Raw genomic sequence first — 27,204 nt, 5'->3', positions numbered from 1 at the left:
CGTATAATTTTTAACAACAAATAACTTAAGATAAAAAAAAAATTTTTAGAAAATATACTGACTGTACTGTCTGTATTTTCTTTGATTTTAAGTATGTTGGTCAAATTTTTACGATTTCCGCTCATCTAACAAAGATCGCGTTGGCACTGACTCATGTAGCGGTTGTGATTCACGTCGATACAACGCAACTTTGTTAAGAGTTCGTGAGCGCACTTCTTTCGCAATCTCGATAGAGACAATTTCCGTATTGATTGTTTTGAAATTAGATATCTGTTCGCTGTCAATGTATCGTTGTTCATTCATTTATTCAACTAAGATCGCATTGCACTAACAGTTTACGAAACAACAATGTAATAAATATTTACTTTTCTTATAGACTTTATAAAGTATTTTCAAAAAGGCACGATTGATATATCTTACATTTAAATATATTATAATAATATGTGTCATTGCGATAGTATCTTAGTCTTAATCTGAATCTTAGATAAGTTACATTTTGTCGTTATAAATGTTTGCCACTGCTCACAAGTTTCTAGGCAATACGTCCACTGCAAAAAAAAATATCTTCTCCAAAGATATCTATAGAGAGATATACCATAATCGCCACGCTTGTCAGACGAGTTGGCGATCCCGGTGTTGTATCCAAAGGACGCTGCTGCCCATCCTCCGGAAACATGTCTGTGAGCAGTAGGAATCCTATATAATTAATGCACAAATTGTGAATTATGAAAGATTGCATCCCGGGAATCGAATCCGTGACATACGATCGCAAACGAATATGTACGAATGCCTTATTAACGTCAAGTTTCCGAGATTAAAAATTCGGCAATCATAAGTGTAAGTTCATACATATATATATATATAGCTAAAGATAGGTTCATTTCGATCAACTTTTCTTAAAAGCTATTTCGCTAATTTTTTGTTTTGTTAAACGATTTAAAAAAAAGTTATAATAGAGCTTCCGTGTTATCCGTCATATCCTTAATTATCTTTTGTTTTCAGAAAATCTTTAACTTACTTTATGCTCTTCGCAAAAACGGCGAGGAAATATTCATTTCTCATATTACTATTTTGAAGCGTATCCGACAAAGCAATCGTACAGAAATATATCTTTATAACTCTAACGAATTGCATACAAACGGTCTTTGTATATTTGTTCAAACATTTCCACTAAAACGTCCAATAAAGGCGGTGTTTTGGCGTCTCAAAAAGCATAGAGCGGTAGTTAAAACCGTACGACAGTAGTTTTAATGTTCGTAACGATGTCGACCATCAATAGGCCGTTGGTATGAACAGCTTGGCCACATAAACCGTATGCAATCGATTTTGAATGGTGTTCGTTTATTTACTTTATAAATAATTAAAAAAAAACACGAACAGGTTTCTCAAGGACAAGCCGGAGTTGTGCCAACTTCTTAACCTAAATTTATTATTTAACCATCATGCAAAATTACCCATTAAATAAAAAATATCTTAGTGTTGAATTCTTCTAATTACTAGTACGATTATAAAAGGAAAGGGTAACAAAAAAACATGGCTGAGTGTTTTGTGAGTAGAGCATAGGCAATTCAATTCTTTATAGGCATTATTTACATGCGCTTTTTATACGACGATTATTTAAACACTATAAGTAGTAAGCTACCATCGACTCTAAACGTTGATCTATTTAGAATAGCCGGTTAGAAACTTATCAGTTTCTATTTTAAATAAAAAAACGCTGCTGCACAACCCCTGGAAGCTAGATTTAGGTTCTTCTCATGACAGATAAGTCTGCACAATTTATCTAAGTGTAAAACGAATAATTTAATGGAATCAGGAAATACCTTGCGAAAGTCCATCCTAAGTAAGAAAAGGACCAATATTTAGCCACTTCCGCACATGCAGTGGTAGTCGTGCAACAAAGTGCACCGCCCACTAGCCCGATGATGATTATTTATCCCTTAATTATTTTTTTCTCTATCTCTGTTTCTTTATAAAAGAATAAACCTCGGAATGGCTTTTTTATTGCGGCAAGTGCGATTAACGTTAGCTTGATGTTTTATTTTATTTATTATAAGTATATATGCTATATACATATGTAAGTATAGTACCTTTACGTTGCGTCACATAAAAAACAAAACATAGGTAATGTGGGACAGAGATAGTGCACTACTAGCCGAAATTAGCCGATTGTCTCTTTCCAAAAGCCGATGTGCAATATTAATCGCCGGGTACTATATGTTTGTAAATATGTATCTTTTGTATATATGTACACGTTAACTACAAGTTATATATTCCTCTACTGTTTCCATACTATGGTTGTCTGTACGAAATTGCCTCGTGTGATAAGACCGCCTATTATATTTTTTTTCTTAACTATTATGCAACTATGCATATATTTGCGTGTATTTTGCGTATAAAATAAAGAATATTAAATAAATTTATTTTAAAATAATATTTAGATAGAAACACAGGCCTGGGTAATCTATTTGACGCTTTGGATCCATACATTAGAAACAACGAAGCGAACCGTTTGTCAGATGGTGTTGTTGCTTCAACGCCCCGGCCATGAATAATCTCAGTTTATTTATCTGTTATTAACTTGACGCGACGTCTACCCACGTGCATTTGTTTTTATTCGATTCTGTTATGTTTGGTATCAGGTGTAGGGCTAAACTACGAATATTTGACAATAATAATAAAACAAATCTTTGTATCTTTTTTTTTTAATAGCAGCTATGGCTATGGTGTCCTATAAATTTGAATAAAGAACATCTTACAAATAATGTTTTTTTTTTTGTAAAGAACGGTAATTGATACAAGTTTAGCATTTCGACATAAACGCAGTAATATTTTAGCCAGATATTCCTGACCAGCATTACTATCACTACGAAAAGTATTAAATATAGAGGGAGAAGTGGCAGAAGCAAGAAACTTCAGAAAAGTTTCCATTTAAAGTTGCCTCTCTTTATATGTTTTTTGACGATGACATTATAAAAGTCATCAGAATATTCTAGATGCAGCAAGCTTTCAATCTGTTCCATTTGAAATCTATGGGAAAAGGTTATGTCCAGTTGTGGGCGTCCTACAATTGACAATAATGATCCATCTTTTGACTGTCTACGAATCGTTAGATTGTAATTTGTTTTATCGGCGTCGCGTTGTCCGAATAGTCTAGAACGTTTCTGTTTCAGAAAAACGCTACGGAAAAAGAGACTTCTTATTTGGATGCATGCTGTGGAAGTTTAAGCAACAATTATTAATTAAAAAATAGTATAATATAGAATCGAAATTACAATCATTTTATTAAGTACTTATACGATACAATTTAATTTTGGAATGGTAATTAAAACAAGCATTGAATATAATCTGTCGATCGCGTAAACATTCATCGAAGTATAATATGTATTTTGACAACCCTATTACTTTGATAAAATCCTTCGCCAGCGGGTTTACGGTCTGTCCCAGATGAACTCAACGGCTTCCAAGTTCATACGCTTTAATATTTACGTAGCGCTATTTCTGGACTCGTGCGCGTCTTTCTATGGAACTGAAAGGTGAATGGAGCCGATTATGAAGGATGTTGTAGCAATAAATCAACACAGTGTGTAAGCGGCTTTATTTTAAGGTAGCACAGTATATGAAGTAATTTGTTGATTCAGTAACTCGTTTGAAATCTATTTATCTATACCTAATATTAAATAAATAATATATTATTTATGCATCGGCTCTACCAGGCAACGTTTAGAGTAAGAAATATACAACTAAAATAGAGATATACAGAGTATATCTACAAATAATTTACAAATAATTCATACATATATACGATCAACTAATATACATATTGTTGTGATCAAAAAGTAAAGTAAATTTCATTTTAAACTCCTGGTCATTAGAAAGGCAGGTTAGTTTTTTTTTCTAGGTTGATAGCACTGTCTTTATAATGCCAAGCGTCTGTAAAAAGTTTGAATATCACTTGACTCAGTCTAAACTCTTTTGAAAGATATTTTGTGTCTCAAAATCGTCAAAAACTCGACTCATATCGCTTTGCAACCTCCGTATCCACCTGATTTGGCTCCGTGTAACTTCTAGTTATTCAACAAACTTACAATACCAATGTGTGAACGCAATTTTGACACGATTATGGAGATAAAAACCGAACGGAAGATGCTCTTGATGGCTATCCCAGAAAAATATTGTTTCGACTGGAAGCAGCGTTAGCAAAAAGCTCTTTTATCGAACAGGGATTACTTTGAAGGAAATGAAGTTGATTTGGAATAATAAATAAAGAATATATATTTCATTAAAAAAATTACTTTACTTTTTGATCGCAGTAGTATATTGAAATATATATTACACATATAAGGAGTACCAAATGTCATATGAATCGATTATGGTGACTAAAGATTTTTGGGAGCCCTTTTATCATCTCTCTACTTTGGATTTTGAGTTTAATCTTGGTTGATTTATTCGTTGGAAAACTAAATTAATAGAAAATATTATATTTTTCTTAATATTATATATTTTTGTCTACAGGCTTGTGCCCCACGTTACGTATACTACGTGTCGGCCAAATTGAACCTCCGCAACCCCGTGGGATCCTGTTTCGTCGCAAAGACAGCTGACGCCCTTGATGTTCACGAGTTTTCTCCCTGTAGAAATTGTAAGCATTTTAGACATACCATATATACTAAACATATTATATCGGAAAATGGTTAGTACGATCGCCATTCTTGTGTCATCACATACTATGAACAAGAGGTACTGTTAACAAAAAAAAATTAACGTTTCATTTGTTGAAGTCCCGAGATGGGTCCATTTTATCGTCTTTAAAAAATCTAAATTATCAAGTTGTAGTTGTCTGAGGTATTTTAATAATAGCATATATAAAATAGATATGAAATACTTATTTTATTTACATGTGCATTAATTTTTATTTTTAATATCGTTTTATGTATATTTATTATGCTAATAACTTTTTTTGTTGACGTTACATTTTATTTACTGGTAACATCACGAGAATTTTAAAACATGTCAAGTGTATCAATCTTCACCCAATATAATATCGGATAGTAACGTAATAGTAAGTAATTATTTCATATCTGAATTATAATTCTATTTTTAAAGTGTCACCCAAGTAAACGGAATTCATCTCACAACGAAAATATACAAAGATATATGTCGACCAATATATCACTCTGTCAACGTAAATCATAAATCAAAGCAATACGCTCGCACGCGTCAACCCAATTTCGCGCCAACATCCGCCATTACCGGAGGAAGTGATTGCGGAGTTTTCGCGCGCTTTTACCACCGCCATTAGCGTCTGCCGTGATGATTTTGACGTTTTGTTTATGCATTGTAATTGTACGAAATTAGAAACTGTAACATCCTATGTATTTATACGGAATACTATGTTTATGTCAAAACATTGAATATACATAAAAAAAACAAATATATATTAATTATAAATGAGCAGTATAAATTATATATGCCTTTTCATAAAATTATTACTAGATATATTTTCCTAAAATAATATAGCTTATCAAGATAATAACAGTGCTAGCGTCTCAATTTTTTAGTATTATTAATTCAAATGTTATTATACTTTTATTTTTTTTTGTGTCATATTGCTAAAAGATTTTTTTAATAATGCTTATCACAGTACAACGTTTTTTATGCCTAGTATTTTATCTATTTCCTTTATGTTTAGTCTCATTAGGAATTTTATTATTAAAAGGTATATAGTATTGATTGCTTCATTTGGTAATACAGTATTTTTATTATATAAAAGCAATAGCAACAGTTATATTTATCTATGATATGTAATTTGTCCAGTATACCATTTGCAGGAAGAAGGTGAGTATATAGCGGTCAGTTATTGAATGCTTTACTCACTTGTAAATAGTAGCTGTCAACACTATTATGCCACAGATTATATACTGATGGACGAACTGCAATTAAGTAAAATAGAAATATATACTTATCATATAGTTTATGTAGATCATTTCATTTTATTACTGCATTGATTTTTAATGTAATATAAATTGCTCTTTATTTTGTAGATTGCAGTTATTTTTGTAATTATTTATTTACTAGAAATATATTTTAGTGTAAATAAAAGATAAATGCCGAAATATTTCTATACAGGATGATTGGTTATCGGTATATTGCTTTATAAGATTAAATGTACAGGTCATTTGCTCTCAATTAATATATAGTACACCCTATCCTAAAATCAATGATTTCGGAAATAGTAAATAACGAAATGATAATTAAAATTACTGTATACTACTGGACCCTGGTAAGTTTGTAACGTCAAAAGTGATTAGTGTGCCGCATTCCAATAGATCAGTACGATCACTTTTTACAGAGAGATTGGAAATCGGTGTAAAATAATTTTGCTGAAAATTAGTTATATATTCACCTTTTTAAATCACATTAAACTGATCACCCTGTTTAATAATACATCGAACGACTATTATAAAGTCAATAAATGTAATATAACAGTAATATGACTTCGCAAATAATAGATAGCAAATACCGATAACAGTTTAATTATAAATCAAGACATAACGCCACTCCATTCAATCCTAAAACGTAACAATGATAAATAATTTCCCTACGCAATTTCCGCACTAGTGACATGTAGGGATATTGGAATGACGTCCATTGTTGACGCACCGACACTGCGTTTCAGCTGTCAAAAATGCAGCTAAATTTTGTAACAACTTTTTTTCTTTTATCGTGAATTATTTTTAATCTTTACTAAGATATTTTAAACGTCAGTTGGTATTAGTTATAAATACAACAGTCTAATAAAAATAAATTAAATTCACAGATAATTAAGATTTAATGTGACAACAGATAATAAATATCATTATTATTGTTGAGTAATCTGTGATGTACATTTTGCAACATTTATTTGTATTTTAAGAGGGTAAAACTTTTTTGGGATGTCGATATTTAATATTTACAATAATATCTTTTCGAAGAGAAGTTTTTTTTATTTCATAAACTGTATATAATATATTATTATTTAATAGATTACTGTTTATGTAGTTGTATGCATAGGTAATAGACCTTTTACTATTATTTAAAAAAAATTGAATTAAGAATCAATTAATTTTGCAGCGAGCAACGATCAGCGCAAGACGGGGATGTGTCAGGCTGGTTTCTCAGCAGCTTTGTCAAAGGTACGTACGTTTCTAATACAAATGTTTGTACAAAACAGATGAATGTATATACTGAAGATGAATCAATACTGATAAATATTTCATAGCTAAAAACAATAAATTGAATAGGAATCAATTTAAGAACGCCCTAAGATTAAACATACATCAATCCAAAAAATCTCTCGCCGTAGTAACAGAAATAATGTACATAAGAACAAAATTACGCATAACTTCAGTGAGAGTGGCAGATAAAAACAAGATATAAACGCAACCTTAGCTAATTATCATTAATCAATGATATTAAACCTTTTTTGTTATTAACTGCGACCTCTTCACTTACTTCTCCAATTATTCTTCAAACACCTTGAAAACATCAATGACAAGTAGTTTTCATGCCATTCTCTGATTTTCTGAAGACTGTGGCAATAAAAAGTTCAGTTATTGACTTGATTTAACCTGACAAATGGGTAGGTGATCATCCACGTGGCTTTATACCGTGCACATAGTTTAAAAGCAGTAGTCTGTTGAAGTTAGTTGTCTGTAGTTACACCGACCATAGATCTGGAGTAGGCCTATGTTCAGCAGTGGAGGTTCTAGAGCTGAAATTATGGTTATGACAATAATGATTATCTGGAATACGGTATCACGTACACATCTGTTAAGTAGTTTACAACCCGTTTATTTATAAAAAGATATACCTTCATATCTGAACTAGTATAACAATAATTAACAATTTAAGATGCAATCGGTAGAAAGATTTAAAAACCGACAAGAGATCAATCTGTTCAGAACTATAGCGCAGATAAATCGAACAAGCCGTCCAAAAGATGGTTGATAGCCGTTGTGAGATTTCGATGTAGATACACTCGAATAGATGTCTATATCGCCAAAGGCTGAATGTATTACAGCTGTAATTTCTTTCGCGTGTATGATCGAATCTTAGATTATTACACGTATTATACTGTGAATAAAAAGTAATGTGAATTTAATTTTAAAATGTAAATTCTTTATTTATTCTTTCAAATCAATTTCATCTTTTTTAAAGTAATTCCCGTCCGACATAATGCACTTTTTCTTTGTTTGGCACTAATCGGTGTAACATAACTCCTGAAGATGCCCCGTGGAAGGGTGAAACATGTGTTGAGTAATTTGGCGGTGGCGGTTGTGTGTTACGCATTGTTTGCCGCATACGCATTTATCAGCGGGCTGGCGGGCGGTGTATTTTATTGCACGACTACCACTGCATGTGCGGAAGTGGCTAAATATTGGTCCTTTTCTTACTTAGGATGGACTTCCGCGAGGTAACGCCTGATTCCATTAAATAATGCACTTATGTCAACGCTTTTTCCAGTCCTCAAAACAGTTTTAATAGTCTTTTTCCTGTATAGCCTTCAAGGCAATGTTCAATTCTGTTTTTATTCCTCAATCGTGACAAATTGGTGTCCCCAAATTTGCCTTTTGACTTCGTTCAATAACCAGAAGTCATGGATTCAAGTCAGGTCGAATACGTTGAAAGTGAAAATAAAGTGATTATATTTGAGATCAGTATTAAAAGTGCAATTAGCACTCGCTTACTCGAATTACGAACTCAATTGTACTCGTGTAACACGCAAGCGCATCCAGGACGTTATTATATTAATCTCACGGGGCCTTAATTCAATTTTAATTCACCAAAGCACCGTTAAGTCTGAGTAACGGCTGAGTGCTTTCATTACGTAACGGAATTATCGCATTTAAAGAATGATGGATGTGCAATCATTCGAACAGATATTACTAAAACAAAAAGAGAATACGAGAATACTTAACTGTCGAAGTCGTGATGACTGCTGGTATTATAAGTGAATACAGTTTAAATCTAAAGGATGGAACTATTGTTATAACTTTTTAAAGTAAGACTTATTATTTCAAATTTTTTGTTGTAACTTAGTTAAAAACCAATTATAAGTCTTCACAGTAAAAGGTTATAAATAAAAGACTGCAACCAATTTTTTTTAAAATTTTCGTCTCGTATAGACATCTGTATTAGTCTTTTAAAATCTATTACTACCAATTACGGTAAATCGGTAAAGTCGTTTTCGAAGTATGAGGTCACCAAGGCAAAAATTAATATATAATCACCTTATAATTCACTCTAACCGATATATGTACAAGAGTAAAGGTTCAATTTTATCTGATAATTATTTTTAAAAATTAAACAATATTTTTAGCCCAATTATAAACAAAACGCATTATAGGTATTTATCATTAATAAAATCTTTCATGACCTGAAAAAAATCTTATTTCTTCATATTTAAACTTAATTACGAATATAAAAAAATTATGTCATACATTGAGAAATATCTTTTAAGCTCTTTTAGTGGTTATTACGTATAATCATCGGTAATTACAGGCAATTTATTAATGATTAATCACTTTTAATGTTACAAAAATAAAGGTTGTTATTTTCCCTGTGCATATAAGAAATGATATTTAAAAAAGTAATCAATAACATTCATTGTTTCTTTTTAAAAAAAAAAACTGACTGGTTGAAATAAAGATGACAGTGTCTGTAAAAAAAAAGTTTACTTGCGTAAACATTTCGCGCCAAAATAATCTAGTGCCGATGTAAAACATCGTGATTTTACGATCGTGGGAATGGCATTATTTTCGACGTGCAGAATTATCAAAGCGCTCGCATCGGCCGCACGTGAGGCGACTTCGCCTCGCGCCTTATGAATTATTAAAACAATTTTATTGTCCGCTAAGCAAAAAATATGGCCGGACGGTGTCTATTCCGAAAATAGTAGTCAATAATGTCGATTGTCTTATCGCTGTTGTATGGAGCTGCTTTATTTGGATTAGTCGCTTTCCGCTTTCGAGATGTCGGGGACCGCGTTTATGTGGAAATAGTTGTTTTACTATAACAACAAATGACGAGTGGGTTTATTTTATCGAGCAGTCGTAACTTAATGATTGAAGGCATTAGCTTAAAGTTGCGGATACGAATCCTTTAAACATACACTATTGCCTCTGCTTACAAATAGTATAGGATACCGGCTTGTACTAGAACTAAAAATAAAAAATATTTATGATATCCCAGCTGTAATAATGACACAGGGCTAACATAACCACATAAATTAATGTCGTGTAATTTGGTTCAAATAATTTATATTACATGAAAAGTATTAAAATACATGTAAGTTAAATTCACACGACTAAATTTTAAGTTTTTAATATTTTTTAAATTATTCTTAATCAACAATATATTCACATTCGTTATCAACAACCTTTTGCCATCTAGTATACAAATTTTTAATGAGCGGTAAAAATCAATCGGTTTTATTTAAAATATGTCGACAGAAATATTACTTTCCAGTCCCTCTAATACATTTTATTTTTTCTAAATACTTCTAAAATATAAAAATAAGGAAGTTTTGTATTTAAACCGATGAACGTATTAATCAATACAATAAATATTCTAATATCAAATTAATATATCACGTTATATGTGTTGATATTATTTATTATACCTGTGAATATATATTTAATTAAACAAAGGAAAGAAAGATATAGGTTAATTGTTTAAATATTGTAATATTTATCTAAATATGTATTACATGGGTTGTTAAACTTACCCTTAAGTTTTTATTTAAGTTAGCCAAGTATATTTGTGTCGTTAAGGTGCAGGCTTCCGCCAAAGATGTCTATGGGGGAGTTATATAATAATGACCAGGAACTTAGCATAAACTTAATCTAAATTTAACTTATCTATCGAGTAACCGTTTGTTTTACTAGGTAATAAAAATAAACGGATTTTTCAAATTATTATTGATATAAATAATTAGTAATATATGTTAACTTTAACAAAGTGGACAGAAGGTTAATAAAGGCCATTAGAAGAAGTCATATGCAGGTTGCTACCGTTGTTGTTTCAGCGTCAAGGTTTCAGTTTCAAGGTAAAAGCCTCCCCCAAAAGATATCTATAGTGGAATACACCATAATCGCCACGCTTGAAAGACTGGTTGGCGATCGCAGTGAGGTATTATGGTACGCAGAAGACGGTGCTACTTATCTTCTGGAAACTTGTTAGTAAGCAGTTGCTATCATTTATAATTAAAGCACAAAGTGTAAATTATAAATGAATGTATCTCGGGAATCGAAGCTACCATCTACGATCGCAAGTATTAATCTTCTACCACTGGGCTACAACTGCTAACATCTCATACGTTAATATATAATGATAAAATAGACAAGTAAATATTCGATATAAAATACAAATTGGTAGAATTATTTACGATAAAAACACACACAATCAAATTAAAATGTCAGTTAAAATTAATATACGAACTTTTTTTTCTACTAACACGTAATATATTCCGAGAAATTAAAGAGGACTATCGGAGAGCCGATCGGAAACGTTTAAAAGGAATGCGTGTACAATTTAACTGGAATATTTAACACTTGGTCGATAGAAAATTAGTAATAATTTAAATTCAAAACGCGCTCGCCTCTCAGCGCTGCACTAAAGATATCATTATCAGATTCAACGGCGCTGAGGTGTCGTTATTAACCTAAAACGTTCCTGCTACGTCTCTTTATAATGTTTAGAAATGGGAGCGCGACTTTTGATCCTAAATAGATAAAAAAATCTTTCATGTAACATACGTAGCGAAGTAGAGTAAATTTAATACAATAATTGTTAAAAAGATTTACAGCACCCGGCGATAAATATTGCACATCGACTTTTGGAAAGAGACAATCGGCTAATTTCAGCTTCGTAGAGCGTTATCTCTGTCGCACGAAATACAACGGCTGACAAAACGTCATATAGGTAGTGTGGGACAGAGATAGTCCTCTACGATGACGAAATTAGCCGATTGTCTCTTTCCAAAGGTCGAAGTGCAATATTAATCGCCGGGTACTGTCACTAATTTTAAATTAAAATTAGGGTTATAAATTTTGAATGTGTAAAATATTCGCGGATAAATGCGTAGGTTTTATTCTGTTTATTATTTATCATAGACTTATAAAACACTATTAAATAGTTTAAAAATAAAAAAATACTCTTTGAAGTTATAATTATTTATCATTAATATTTGTTTCTTTTGATACATTAATTGTAATTAGAGAGAGTATTTTAGAGCATTAACTTCTCCTTCAGTCCCTGGACAATAGTTGAAAAAAGCATTATATTTTTCCGAAAAAATAATATTTATTTTATAAAAAAAATACAAATTAATGGTATCAGTTATTATTTTTTGTACCTAATATAATCTTGCACGAGTTAAAATGATAACTCATTTCAAGGATTGCACGCAGGACTCGTCTATGTTGAACCAAGGATACGTGCCTATGTTACAAATCAAATACAAAAAGTTCATCGTAACTTGATACAAGAAAGCCTCGCAAAAAACCTCATCGCTATGCATCTCGCACTGCTTGATAATTTAAATTTGTTCTAACACGACGTTGGGAAACGCTTGTCAAGTCTCTTAAGTGTTTATAAAATATAAAGGTAATGGTATGTAAAAGAGTGTAAAGTATATGCAATTCGATCATTTCTATTCATTGATACAATCTGTAATACAGTCTATTGAATTTTAATAGCACTACTGCATAAAGCTGTTACAATTAAGTATCATAAATATATCTAATTATTTTTTATCTGTGATGTAGAATTTTTTAAATTGAATATTCGATAGGTTTAGACATATTACATACATATTCGATGACGTTCGATTATGTTTGATAATGCTCAGTATTGTTCGATGATGTTTTATGATATTTAATGATGTCCAGTAATGTTTGTTGATGTCCAAAATAATACGTTATGATATTCGGTGATAATGGGTGATGTTAGGAACGTTCGGTAATGTTTGATGATGTTCATTATTTTTCGATGATGTATATTAGGGTAGGTCAGTCACGTTTGATGTCATTATTCTTTATGGTTTTTACAACTTTATCGATAACGTTAAAAGTTATTAGCGTTATGTTTAAGGACTTTTAACTTTAATCTATGATCGCTTTTTGAACAAACTTCAAGAAGGTTTATACTTCACAAGTGATATATCTCAGAGTAAATAAGCGTGAATATTAAAGACTTTTCCCAATACACACTGGACCCTCTGTACCCTTTTTTCTGAACGGAGGTTTGTGCTTAAACATCGAGAGCATTATAAAATGACAGATGACATATAAAATACATTTACAATTTGCATGCGTTCGAAAAGATGTACATTTATATTTTTTTAATTCGTCGAAGTTTTACATTCGGCCCCTTTGTTACACAAATGGCAGTAGTTTAATAAAAAAATAAATAAAAAGTAAACTTTCAGTTTATATTCAACCGCTGTTCCTTTTCGCTATGCAAAATAAAATTCTCTGTCATCGCGACGTCTTAAACATTCTTTGTGGTTTTACAAACATGGTTTCTGAACGCAGCCGTAAACGGCGGCCATTTGCAGACAATGGCGTTGGCGGGAAAAGCGACGCGAGGGCCTTTGTAAAATTGAAACAGAGACATTTAGGGATTTGTCCGAGTAATTGTTTTATTGTTGAATGTTTGTCTTTTAAGCTCCCGGGCTTGCTTATAAAAATATAAGTATTTTTTTTATTTTTATTCAACAACACAGTGAGTTGTGGAACGAGTTGTCTGTATTGGCAAGAAAACCCTAATGCCTATCTTTTTAATTTTAACTGCGTAGTTTAAGTAATCTGTAGTTATTTTTGTAAATATTTACAAAATTCTATGATTATTTGTGTATATCATATACATACATTCCACATTTTATTTCAGTGATAAACTTATGAGTGATACAATTTTTAAGTGGTTTAATAAATAACTTATTTTAAACTTAATTTCACGTCTTATATTTCGGAGCATAAACCACCGTTTAAATATATAAATAAACGTTACGTATTTTTATTATATTATATTTATGAACAGTTTCAAGCATAATATATTGAAACAGGCACATGCTGTACGGGAATGCATTAAGATTTTAAACGCTTCCAATATTTACGATGTGTTGATTGAATATTCAATTATACGGCAAACAGTAATATTCACTTTCTTACCGCACTAAAACTCTATGATTATTGTTGAGCACGGAAGATGCTAAATGCAGTATAAATTCATTTATATTTCAATGTTATAAAACAATATAGCATATTTTTATTACAACATGTTCCAGAAAGAGTTGTTTTATTCAATTTAATTTTAACTTTGCGTTAACTTTAAAATAATGATCATTTACACACGTCAAAAGACGTGACAGAGGTGTCAGATTTGACAGATATTAATAACATATGCCTCCGTTGGTAGAAAAGTGACATAATTTTAAACTAGTGAAACATGCGACGTTATTAGGGTATTCAAGTTCAAATTCATGTATCTTTTCAATATTTTTCTTATTCATCAATTATAATTGAAAATTAACTCCCCTTATTAATAATCTGTTCCATTACAAAACATAAATTTGATCTTACCGAAAGAGTGCAATATTTAAAAGTGTCACTTTTCTGTCAACGGAGCGATATTAAATTCACTTGCAATGTTACGACATATATATATATATATATATATATATATATATATATATATATATATATATATATATTACTGGCTGTCCCAACAGTCTTTGTACTACCAGAATTTATTAGCCCTTAATAGTGTTATAGAAAAAAAATGTTACTAATTTAAGAGAGATTTTGTTTTTTATAGATTAAATATAGAATAATTAATTTATTTTTAAGTAACTGTCAAACTCACGACTTTTATATCGAAAATTTGAAATGCGAAGTTTCAATAATGATTACATTTTATTGTTTCTTTTTTTTAAATTAAAACCATGAACGAAAAATCTTTAAATTAATAAATATAAATCTCTCTTTAAATTTATCTTTTTTTTGGCGTAGGTTTCTTCTAACAATTTTCACTATCGCACAGCTGACCATTTTCTAATGAAGAAAGAAAACTCGAATAGCTATCAAAGTAGCCATATATCTGTAAAACCCTTTCTTTTTTACCATAAATAAAGACTAGATTTAACGCATTTCCTTATTTTCATACAAAACGCCATTCGCCGAAGTGATTTTGCACATGACTATGGTCGTAAAGGGAATAATTTCGCAATGAATAGACGGTTGCGACAAAGCACCGCACTTCCAAACGTACCAATGGTATAGATGGTACTACCGTGCCGCCATTTTAGTCAACTCTTGCTATAACAATAAATATAAATTTATGACACCGATGTGTACATCTTTGCTCTATAAATAATTGATTATTATCTTTTACTCATAGGACATGTAATTACAGTTATACATAGTGTCTTTTATAGATATAAAATAGATATAGGTGAATATATAGCTAATTTCTCAGCATAAATATTTAAATCTTCACATCACTCAGAAATTTATTACATTCATTTTTTTTCTATAAGGCTGCGACAAGCCAATAATTTCTGTGAAGAAAAAGAGACAATCGGCTTCGTAGATAGGATTTCGGTTTCGTAGAGCACTATCTCTGTGTCGTTTTGTCAGTCGTTGTATTTCGTGCGACAGAGATAACGCTCTACGAAGCCGAAATTAGCCGATTGTCTCTTTCCAAAGGTCGATGTGCAATATTTATCGCCGGGTACTATAATTTTATATTTAGTAATACGAATTTTGGAAACATTTTTTCGATGATATATTAGATAGGATGAATGATAAATTAATTTAAAAAAAACCGAAGCATACATAACAAAGGTTCTTTTAAAACTATAAGAATTGAAAATATATATATATATATATATATATATATATATATATATATATATATATATATATATATACATATAAAGATGTTGTTAATATTATAGAAAATATATTTAAAAAAATTAAAACATTTTAATTTGTTAGTTACCTTATTATTTAACATACGATCGAGCGGCAGTTTGACATACGCTAAGTGATAGCTATTTGATTTACAAAAAAAATCAGACAAATTTTAATAAATAATAACACGTACAGACTACCGTGGACACTAAAGGCATGGAGTAGATATTTTTATTACGTCTATATAAAACGATTTGTTTTAAAAAAAAGCGAAGGTAATTTATAATGGTAAACGTTCTCCAGGACAGATTTCGAATAGTCCATTCGCATTATTTTTCTAAGCTCTATAAGGTGCGATACGACGTCCGACCTCCTGCATATTTATTCATAAGCTCTGACCGGCGTCGGTTTACCATAAAACTATGGGAGTAAAGTGATTTCTATACTTCTATTTGTGATTCTTTCGCATACGACGATTTATTCTGTCGTCAGATTTTTCAATGAAATCCATCGACTGTGAAACACTATCGTGTTTATTTTTTTATATTTTATAACTTGAAACGAGCGTAGCAATATTTGGTGCCAATAAATCATAACATAGATATGACATATTTATATTTCAAAATTTTACGAAACACGGGTGGCTCTTGAATAGAATAGACCAATCCCATTTACATCCGTGGGTGTGCTACGAAGTGACAAAGGGATCAGTTTCCAGAAGATGGATAGCGGTGGCCAGCTTGCCTGCCAAGCGTGACCATAGTGGTATATTTTATAATGAATAGAATACCAAACAAATGCCCCCTTAGTCCCCAACTGCCTTCTGTTCCTTGCTACAGTAGTGACGAGTGCAACAATAGGAAAGCAAGGGATCCTGAGAATCCTCTACAGAGATCCGGCTACCATTATCAACAACACCTGGCCCGGGTAACACAGAAGTTTAGTATGTTTTGGTCTATCAAGAAGCTTCTAGAACTAGAGAGGAAGGATTTAAACACGTGTTACATGAGTATCTTAGGATAGTCCGTAAAGAAAGATAAGAAATTTTAAATTCTGAGTCAAGTAACCTGGTCTACTTCCAGGAGGGCAAGCAAATGTCTCAAGGAAGACAAATCTTCTAGCTGGTGGATACGTAAACAAGAATAGGAATAACTTTTAATCGTTACCATTATAACTCCGAAATTACAAAAGAGGCGTATCCATATTTATATAAACGTTTGTCTTTATTTTTTGAAAAAGTGGTTTACACACCTTTAAGTTTTCTTGTTTAATGTAAATAATTATATTTGTATATACAATTTGTTTTGTATTTTTCACGGAATGGTAAAAAATGCTAAGAAATTTTTTTTAAATAAATAATGAGTTAAATCTGGAATATTTTGAATCGTGTTAAATAAAGTACGCAGGTCCATAGTTTTGGTGGTCGACGCGTCATTCGACTATCTCTCAAGTTCACACGCACCGATTTGTTGAGATGTCTGCTTTTTCTCCGCCGCTAACTGGAAGCAATTAATAAGCTTGCAGCGTTTTCCTTTTTGTCAGACCACTCAGACGTTTTATAGTTTTGGCACATGTTATATGGTCGATTGATATTTATTTTTGTCTCTTGTATTTGAATTGTATCTCAATTAAGTACATTTTTATCGCCAAACAAAATAAGGTAATTTTTACAATAAATCTGTGACATAATCGTAAATAGGTTCAATTTATTATTTTTATATTTGTTATTAATTATTTAAAAATTAAAATGACTAAAAGATATTAAAAAAATGGTGTTATGGGTTCCATAGAAAAATAAAATATATTATATTAAATAGGCCAAATAATAAGTTAAAACGGCGGTTTTGCCGCAACAAGCGGTTTCAATAGGATGGATATACTAACCATTAAAAAAATAGAGTGGTTTAGTGTTTAGTACAACTAAACTAGCAGTGACTTTGACAAATACTAACGTCAAATATAATATAGGGAACAATAAAAAAATCTTCTTGGACTACCTGTGACATAGATCATCTGCTGGACATTTACCACCCCCAGAAACAAACACGCATAGATAAATCACTTACCGTTATTACTAAATTATTATTGGTAAAAGTTTGAGGAAGTATTGAGATAGAACCCAGTGTTACGCTGTCGGCTATGACCTTCATGTGTTTTCAGTTCACTATCACTAAGTGAACTTCCTTTACGTTAATATAAATAAATAGTTTTACGAAAGAGAATCTTAAGTCATCGAAATACAACTTTGTAATTAACGGATACGTGCGTATACTTACTAACCGTTTTGATTGATTTTCGTTTTATTTATTTAATTCCACGTAGGTGATTATCACAAATAAATCGTTTAAAGATTATGTCATTAAGGGAAAAGAAAATATATTATAGAATAATAAGAAAATATAAATATAACTCAAAGGCTAATAAATTATGGAGGCGGATCCAGTAAGTTACTCAAAGATTTTTAGTATCCTGGTGTTTTTCTTAAGCAACACCTTAATGTAAATAAAACGTTAAATATTGTAAACAAAAACTATCTTTGATTTGGATGTTTATACAAAAATTCTATAATCTATGGTTTCACCACTTTTTTTTAATTATCAATTACTAGCTGTCACGTCGGAATGAGCTGGATTCGAATATTAAAATAAGGAAATAAAACAAAATGTAAAAAAAATACTATATGAAAAAAAAACTGAAGATAAAACTATAGAAATGTATATATAAATAATCAAAGTAGAATTGTAATACATTGTAACAATAAAAAAAACTTAGACTGTAATGACTGAGGATAGAATAGAAGGTGATAAATAAAAGGAATAACAATAAATGAAAAATGTTAAGAGCGAAAGAAGAGAAAAGAAAGTGTAAAATAAAAAGAGAGCACAGACTGCTACATACTACTATTTTACGGGATTGGGTTTTTAACTAGCAGCGCGTATTTAACAGTTCGCGTGTACATTTTTCAATAGTTGTTAAATTTTCTGAAAAATTTAAAATTTGTAGCCAATTTTAATTTTTTTTTGTAATAAAATCTATTTACAAAGTATTAGCACAGTTTAAAGTCATTCTCAATCAACTAAGGGAAATAAGCAAACATATTCATATATTAAATTTTAATAATACGAATATTTTAATTTTGTATTGACATCTAGTGTCTGTACAGACAATATATACAAAATGCCAATATATATAAATACAAAATGCTCATCTGCTTTCTATTAAACTAATAATAGATCCTAATTAAAATTTCTAATTTATCTTTTGAAATATACGGACAACTTAACATCACGTAGAATTCGTATTCATGTCACCAAACGATTATCTATAAATAGGTTGGAGTTAGGTAGGATAAATCAGAATTAAAAAAAAATAGTGGCATCAATTTTGAACGTAAAGTAATTATTTGTATGTGAATGTTTAGGTAATTTCTTAATTTTCGAGCGCTTGTTCAGTTTTTTCTGTTGGCATCCTTGGGTCTTAAAAGTCGAGTGGTATGAATATTAATGTAATATTAAAAAAAAAATCTGCCAAGTTAAGGGTTAATGTTCAGAGTATAAGCTCACAGACTAATATCAAACTTCCACAGATTAAAAGATTCCATAAGTGAATTTAAAAAAAAACATTAGATCTAAATTCGTAATAATAAACTTTCGAACATAACCTCCGATTTGTGCTAGTATCGTTGACAATTTGTAAAGACGCAGGCTCCCCTCGCACTCCTGTCGGCTTATCTAACTGTCGAACGCAATTAGAGCTGGGCGCCCTGCATTACCATAAGTGCCACCATAAACCGTAACAAGCTCTCGTCTCCAACTCGTAAAACTGCTTATCGTGTGTTGTGTCATTTGACAGCTGCGAAGTTCTATTTAGATAGTAACGTCTCGAAGGATTCCGTGTTTAATGTGTGTTCGTTTTTGGACAGAGAGCGGTTTTTTTTTACTTTTTTTATGTTTAAAGCGATGTAGTGTTAAAGATATTGAATTTCACGAATCCACTTTTAATAGTCATTTATTTTTTAACATTATTTTACCACAGTCTGTGGTTTCTAATCTGCTGAGGAGAACCGGACGGAAATTCAATAGTTGTTATTTTTTAATAAAATTTAACAATATTTAACGTATCTATGTAAATAAATAAAATTGGATTGTCTGTTTGTAATATTAAAATAACCTTTTACTACGTGCATATTATACGATTCATATAACAAACTCACATTTTTTTTAAATTTTTTTTTCTGTTGCGTGTTTGTTCTGCCTAATCTAATGATTGGTATGGTAAAGGAGAATATTTACTTTATATTATTTTTCTTGTAATTTTTTTTCTTTGTGATCTTCAAACGAGATTAGATTTATCAAAAAAATTGGCAATATTTTTGCGCCTTCTTCGAATTTTTGCTATGTATCTTATATTTGATGATATATTTTTATTCATACGGATGATGTTTTCAGGATGGCGAAAGACTGTTTATGGGAGCGCCCGGCAGCTTTTACTGGCAAGGTGAGTGATTTATATAGTCGATTGGTTTTATTTTAAAGGAGCAAACAGCTTCATTTAGATACTAATTATTCATCATTCTTAGAGTTGTGATATAACTGTCAAATTTAGTTTGCGAATGAAATAATAGATGGCGTTGCTTGCTTCTTTTAGATATTTCTAATCTGTGTTAATGAATATAGAAGTGTTTATAAACGTATGTGAAAATTGAATTTGTAATGACAATCCACAGGGCAAACGATATCAATACACACTAGCGCACGGTTCAACTACTATATGCCGAAGGAAGGTAAACAATGTCCTAGACGAATTGAAAACGTTACTTGTTTAACTCGAATAACAAAACGAGGCTTTCGTCCGCCTAATCCTGTGACATAAGCCGTGCCATTATTAGATTTTTCGACTGTGGTTTTTTGGTACATTAAGGGTTTGACTTAGTTAAGGTTTTATTATTGCAAGTATTAACTTACTTAATATGCATTTAAAAATATAAATAAACTTTTAATCGATATCAACGTAAACGACAGTTTTGTAAACTTGACATTTACTTAATTCTTTTAATTGTAACTTAAGTATTTGAAATTAAAAAAAAATTATTAAAGGGGATTAAGAATGAACTGTTATAATATAACCTTAAATCTAAGTCTCGAAAAGCCTTTAATCACACAAAAATCCTACATGACGAAAATCTATCCATTTACATTCATATAAACTCATCCATCATTGGCATAGTACATGCCAAAGCTTCGACTAACGTGAATATAGCAGTTCTCATTGCGTCGTCAATCCATGCGCCCCATGTCCTCCATAGAACATTTAGATGGATGATGTTATGCGGTATATGTGCACGATATTTCATTAAAATCAAACCCTACCTGAACATTTGGTTGTGCTAACTTGACGTGATATATAATTACGTTACTTAAGATTAACGGGGCGTAGATCCAGGTGTACAATTATACGATCATTAGAACCACTACGCTTCAACAAGGCTTCATTGGTTAATAATGCAACGTTTGAATGACGTCATTTTAAATTCAGCCCGACTCGTTTCGAGGGGTGGAACGGAAACAAAAATAGAAACGCTTTATTTGTAAATTAACATCTAACGTATTTTAAACTCATCTGGAGTGTTTTGAACCAAATTTTACTTTATCTAACGTAAATAACCTGATAATTTTTTTTAATTTACCTGTTATATCCCTCCTTTCGATGACGGCTGCAAAATAATTCCATTTACACTAAGAAAGTTGTTGAATTAAAAAAAAATGTACGTCATTTACCAACCTTGTCCAATAAAGCAATGATCTATTGAGTCTCCAACCCATTAATACGTACAGACATAATGGGTAATATTGGTATATTAATGCTTCAAATAAACAGGGTCCATGCTTTAAACTAATTAGTAAGAAAATTATTTTCGAAATTTGCTTTTATGGCATAACATGGATTTGGTAAAAAAAATAACAAAACAAAAATTTGGTTTCTTATTTATCTGTATAGATATCTATTTTAAAATCATACGTATTCTCATTGTCGTAGTTGGGTGATTTAGTAATTAGCAACTTTCCTTTTCTTGTAAAGATTATGTAATAATTTGATAAATCATTATGTAATGGTATATCGATATAAGTTAAAAAAGGACAAATAATAAATCTAACAATCTCTGTTTATATAAAAAATAATGTAGAATCGAACAATAGAGCCGCTTTAAGATAAAATTATAATGTGCATACCACTCCATTGGATTCTCTGTTCAGGTGAACTAAAAGTTCAAATGACGAATGGAAAGAGAAGTCTCATCTCCACTCCGGAGGCTAGCTCTAAGTATGACGACTCATACATGGGCTATTCGGTCACTGTTGGAGATTTTGCTGCTGAAGGTGCACAAGGTGTCGCTGTTGGTGTTCCCAGAGGCGCTAATTTAAAAGGATTGGTTAGTAGATCTACTATCATATCAATTTTATTATGTTTAGTTACTAATTTAAAGTATAGGTGTCACTTGCAAGCTAACAATTGCTCAACGAGCCATGATCAGGGTTTATCTATGAACTTTTACCACATGGTTAATGGAGTGGAAGTGGTAGAAGTGGCCACAGCGAGCAGAACAGATGGCTGCTGGAGTCATCTATAGTCGTGACCACCGATCAATAAGCGTAAAGTCAAACGCCAATCGAAAATCAATAGGCCATGGACAACATATGGACCTAAATAATGATGACGATGAATTAAAAAACACTTGAATGAAAGTAATGTACAGCACTTGCCAATAGTGAAGATAATTGTGATCGAAATCGTAAGACGGTGTTCAGCGATTTAACTTTTCAGTTAAAACTAATCAAAGTTATTGGCATGTTATAAGCAAGTGTTTAAGTAATTTATTGCGATGTCAAATAGCGAATTCAATCTCTAAAAGAGTCTTAATATTATCAACATAACTTTGTTTATGATAGAACAAACAGGTATATCTAAGAATAAACAGATAGATATATAACAATGCAGAAATAAACACAACTGTCGTGCCTCTCTGATAATAATAGAGTCAGTGATTAAGAATCTGAATGCTATAACGATCTAAAATCAAACTTAAAAAAATTATATCAAGCGTTAAACTGTTAACGTCATTCAATAGTTTTTAAACGGTTTTATATAGTTCTACCCGTACGGAATTTGTTTATTTATTTGGGTCAAAATTAGAAATTGAAATTTGAGCACCTTCCCGTTGTCAGATTGATCTGAGATTTACTTCACACTTTTAATTTACATGACAATACAATATAATAAAATCAATCACATTATAAATCTAAGATGGCCACAGATACAAAATAGCGGATTACATATTTTTCCTTAACCCCCTCAATATGGGTATCAAATGAAAGGGCTACACTAGTAAAATACAATAATTATGTCAAAATTTAGAATTTAAGATGAACGCCGTTCCAATATGGCGGACTAGGTACATATTTTTCCGCAACCACCACAATATGGGTATCAAAAAACCGTTAAACTTAAAAGTTCTTTAAATGTATTTATTCTATTTATATTTAGATAGAGCAGTACGGAATAGTTTAAAACATTTTCCTCAAACTGATGATATTCCAGGTCGTGCTGTACACGTGGGATTTGTATAATATCAAAAACATCAGCGGTTCCCAAATCGGCGCTTACTTCGGATACAGTCTCGCGTCCGGTGACATTGATGGTGATGGCACTGATGACGTCATCGTCGGCGCTCCAATGTTTACGAAGCCGAAGAGCAACGGTTACGAGCATGGCAGGATCTACGTCATTTATCAAGGGAAGGATAGGGTAAGTTATTAATTACCTAATTTATACATATATATATAAAATTAGGGGGGATCGGAAAGTAATGTTATTTCTGTTGACATATTTTACAGAAAAAGCGATTTATTTTTGCTCCGATATTGAAAATTTTTATACTAGATGGCAAAAGGTTGTTGATAACGTAGTTGAAATATATTGTTGATTAGAAATAAAAACTTATCAAAAATGTAGTCGTGTGAATTTAACTTAATAAAGCAACATTACTTTCCGGTACCCCTAATAAAATGTATGGTATGTATATATATACATAAATTATATACATATATATATATACATAAAAGAGAGTAATAGAGATAATCAATATCTATAAATGTGGAAGGTAAATAAAGACTCGTTTTTTGTAGTAATCAATGTTGCTTTGTAACTCAGGAAAGCGCGGCGTTTTCTGCAATAAATCACCTGCTTTTTCAGTATTTATTTATACCTTTATTTTTCACTATAACATTTGCATTTGATGTGAGTGAATCCAAGTGCATTGTGTCCGCGGAAACAGGAGGTTCGCGGGCTAAAGAATTTACGCAGGGCGCTTGTATCCTACTTAGAGCGGAGACATACGTACAAAGAGAGACTATATTCATGTAGGTGTATAGTATCGTGTAAGTTTTGTAAATCGAGGGCTACTCGACATTCAGGAGCGACACGGGCTAGGCGGGCGCGACCGCCGGATCTAAAACATTTACACTGACCACTTGATTACTCGTATCGGAAAACACAATTTCAATTTAGTTTTTATCAAATTGGACTCTTGGGATATTATAATCATCACGTAAATAAATTATTGCTATGAATAATATAAAATAAAAAATATCATTAAAACTAATTATGTTTGTAATACGCTTTCAGTCATTCTCCAAGAACCATGCGAGAACTGGTGAATATTCCAGGGGCAGGTTCGGTTTAGCTGTGACTTCGTTGGGAGACATCAACTACGATGGATTTGGAGGTACGTCTTTTTCTTTCTTCTTCATCTATTGCTTTTTCTATCTTTTTAAAATGATTTAATTATTCTTTTTTTAATTAAATTTGGTTTATAGCATATCCTTTTATTAGTTTGCAGTGTATGATCTCACGCCTGAGATATAATATTTGCCATTTAATGACGTCGTATACCGTTATGAATCCGGTACAAAAAGCTTTTTTAAGTTATCAGTGGTCTTCCTGAGAATATATTCAAAAGTATTCAGAACTTATTAATGACAAATAGTAATGAGCCTAGTAATAATTTCGAGTTGTTCGAATGTAGAAGCAATAAATCTTCGCGTTGTTCCACGTATAGTACATCAACAATACATGTCTCAGCACTATTAACTTTTATTATACATTGCTTACAATTCAATTGAATTTTTGACGTAAATTTTAATTAAAAATTTAGATTTAATTATCACGATTTCATGGATCGAACGGAACAAAATGCTTGACATCATTAAGTCTATTCTATATCTAATTCGTTTTTGTAACGTAATGATAAATTTTAATACACTTCGATTTATCATTATCGAAAAAAAGTTAAGTATATTCCCGCTTCTTCTCCATGACTATAACACCTTGCGGAGCAAGGTATAGTAGAAAAGAAAATGAATTAAAAAATTAATAAATAATATTTTGACAATCAATAAAGGTTCCGTTAAAAGTTCCAATATTGAATAAACAATTTTTATCTTTTATCATTACAGCTAAAAGATGTCCGCGGCTGAACATAAACTTTCATAAAAGGCCTGTTGGAAGTCAACCTTTATCCATCATCTCCCAAATGTACCTTAACGAATTCTTCTGTCCTATTTGTCGAACGTTCAACACTAGGCTTCCTGTCTCTGGTTTTTACACCGGAATCTTAAAGCCGAGCGGCCATCTATTCTACGCATTATGTGGTCTATCCACTGTCTCTTTAGCTTTTCAATCCTCTAGGCTATATCGATTACTTTTGTTCATCTATTCTGTTCATCATCTATCTATCATTTCTGATTTCTGTCCATATCATTTGTTGATGAAAATTTTTCTTTTGCAGATATTGCGGTAGGAGCGCCTTACGGCGGAGAAAACGGCAGAGGTGTAGTCTATATATATCACGGCGGTGAAAATGGTATAGCAGAGAAATACTCGCAAGCGATAATCGCCGAGGAGATAAACCCGTCTCTCAGCACATTCGGGTTCTCTCTATCAGGAGGCGTCGATTTAGATGACAATCACTACACAGATCTTGCTGTTGGCGCGTACGAATCTGACAGTGTGGTTTTCTTAAAGTGAGTTTTTTTTTAGTATTATTCTTTTTATTTGTTTAGATACACCAACAATATAAAGTTTAATTAACACTTTGCCATCCGTACGTTTCGTAAAAAAAGCGCTAATTCGGATTACTTGACTTGTCGCTGGCCGTTTATGACATTATCGGGAAATTATGAATTGTAAAGTTTTAATCAACTCATCGCTTCTCATGCGTATTCAACCCTGTTTCCCTACTTTCATGAAATTTCGAAGATATGCATAAGTAAATAAATACAAAATTTATTTGTTTTATATATTTGTTTATTTCCATAATGCCGCTTATTTGCGCACGACACCACTGTGGTGTCGCCGGACGGCATAGAGGAAAAGTAACCCTATAAAAATGGTTCTGTTATGTGTTCCTTTAAAGGTAACACAATATTAAAACTCTACTATATACACATTGCAGAAAGATCAGACTAAATTAAACAAAAAAAATTGAAAAGTGATTGCACGTGAAAGAAAACATCTGGCTTACGACTTTACACACCAAAAGGGGTCATAATTTAAAAATGTTTCTTCGATCTTCTTCAAGACTGTGCTTATAAATAATAAATTTAAAAAATATGTTAAGGATACAGTGAGTAATTGAGATGGTTTCTAAGGACTATAAGAGCCACGAAAAATATCGATGGCAGGCAATTGTTCAAATATTTTGTTGGAACCACATTCATCATATAGGAGAGTATAAGCCAACCTTTGTCCGATATATGGACCTACGTAGGGTGGCTTCTCTTTTCCTCTAAATCTTACGATTTACACACCAATTCTTCATAATCTCACTTATTCACAATTTACATTATATTTACTACTATATTATTCGATACCTCAATCTTTGCTAAAAAAAAAATAAGATATGTATTTTTTACTTATTTTCCTGATGTGGGTGGTCAGAGACATTGTCTCATACACAAACGGTTATTGAACTAAATATCCCCGCAAAAGGTTACAAAACCTAGCCCAGCTTATATATCTATTGTTTAAAAGTAAAACTTAATTATCCTAGGCATGTAACATTTATAAGTATGATGTATATGTTACAGCTTACTTTAAATAACTTATAAGTTTTACTTAATAACTTTGTTTGCTAATAAAATATGGTATAAAATCGAGTATTATTATTTTATTACATGATATTAAAAATATA

The 27,204-nt window shown here is 31.4% G+C and overlaps 1 protein-coding gene across 2 annotated transcripts in view; it reads left to right on the top strand.

Moving 5' to 3' along the window:
* The window catches only part of if (inflated), a 161,015-nt gene that overhangs the window by 118,322 nt on the left and 15,489 nt on the right, over positions 1–27,204 (top strand). The window contains exons 4-11 of one of the 2 annotated variants that reach the window (XM_068773390.1): positions 4,516–4,642; positions 7,114–7,175; positions 20,405–20,453; positions 20,683–20,739; positions 22,211–22,386; positions 23,553–23,759; positions 24,639–24,738; positions 25,801–26,035. In XM_068773390.1, the coding sequence (XP_068629491.1) occupies positions 4,516–4,642; positions 7,114–7,175; positions 20,405–20,453; positions 20,683–20,739; positions 22,211–22,386; positions 23,553–23,759; positions 24,639–24,738; positions 25,801–26,035 (1,013 nt within the window). The remainder of the gene's footprint in view (positions 1–4,515; positions 4,643–7,113; positions 7,176–20,404; positions 20,454–20,682; positions 20,740–22,210; positions 22,387–23,552; positions 23,760–24,638; positions 24,739–25,800; positions 26,036–27,204) is intronic. The other variant, XM_068773391.1, reaches the window with a different exon arrangement.

The sequence above is a fragment of the Battus philenor genome, unplaced genomic scaffold (genome assembly GCF_028537555.1).
Source record: "Battus philenor isolate CCGP_79_NKW_IND1 unplaced genomic scaffold, ilBatPhil1.0.hap1 SCAF_6, whole genome shotgun sequence".
Taxonomy (NCBI): domain Eukaryota; kingdom Metazoa; phylum Arthropoda; class Insecta; order Lepidoptera; family Papilionidae; genus Battus; species Battus philenor.
This window is presented reverse-complemented; position numbering and strand designations above follow the sequence as displayed.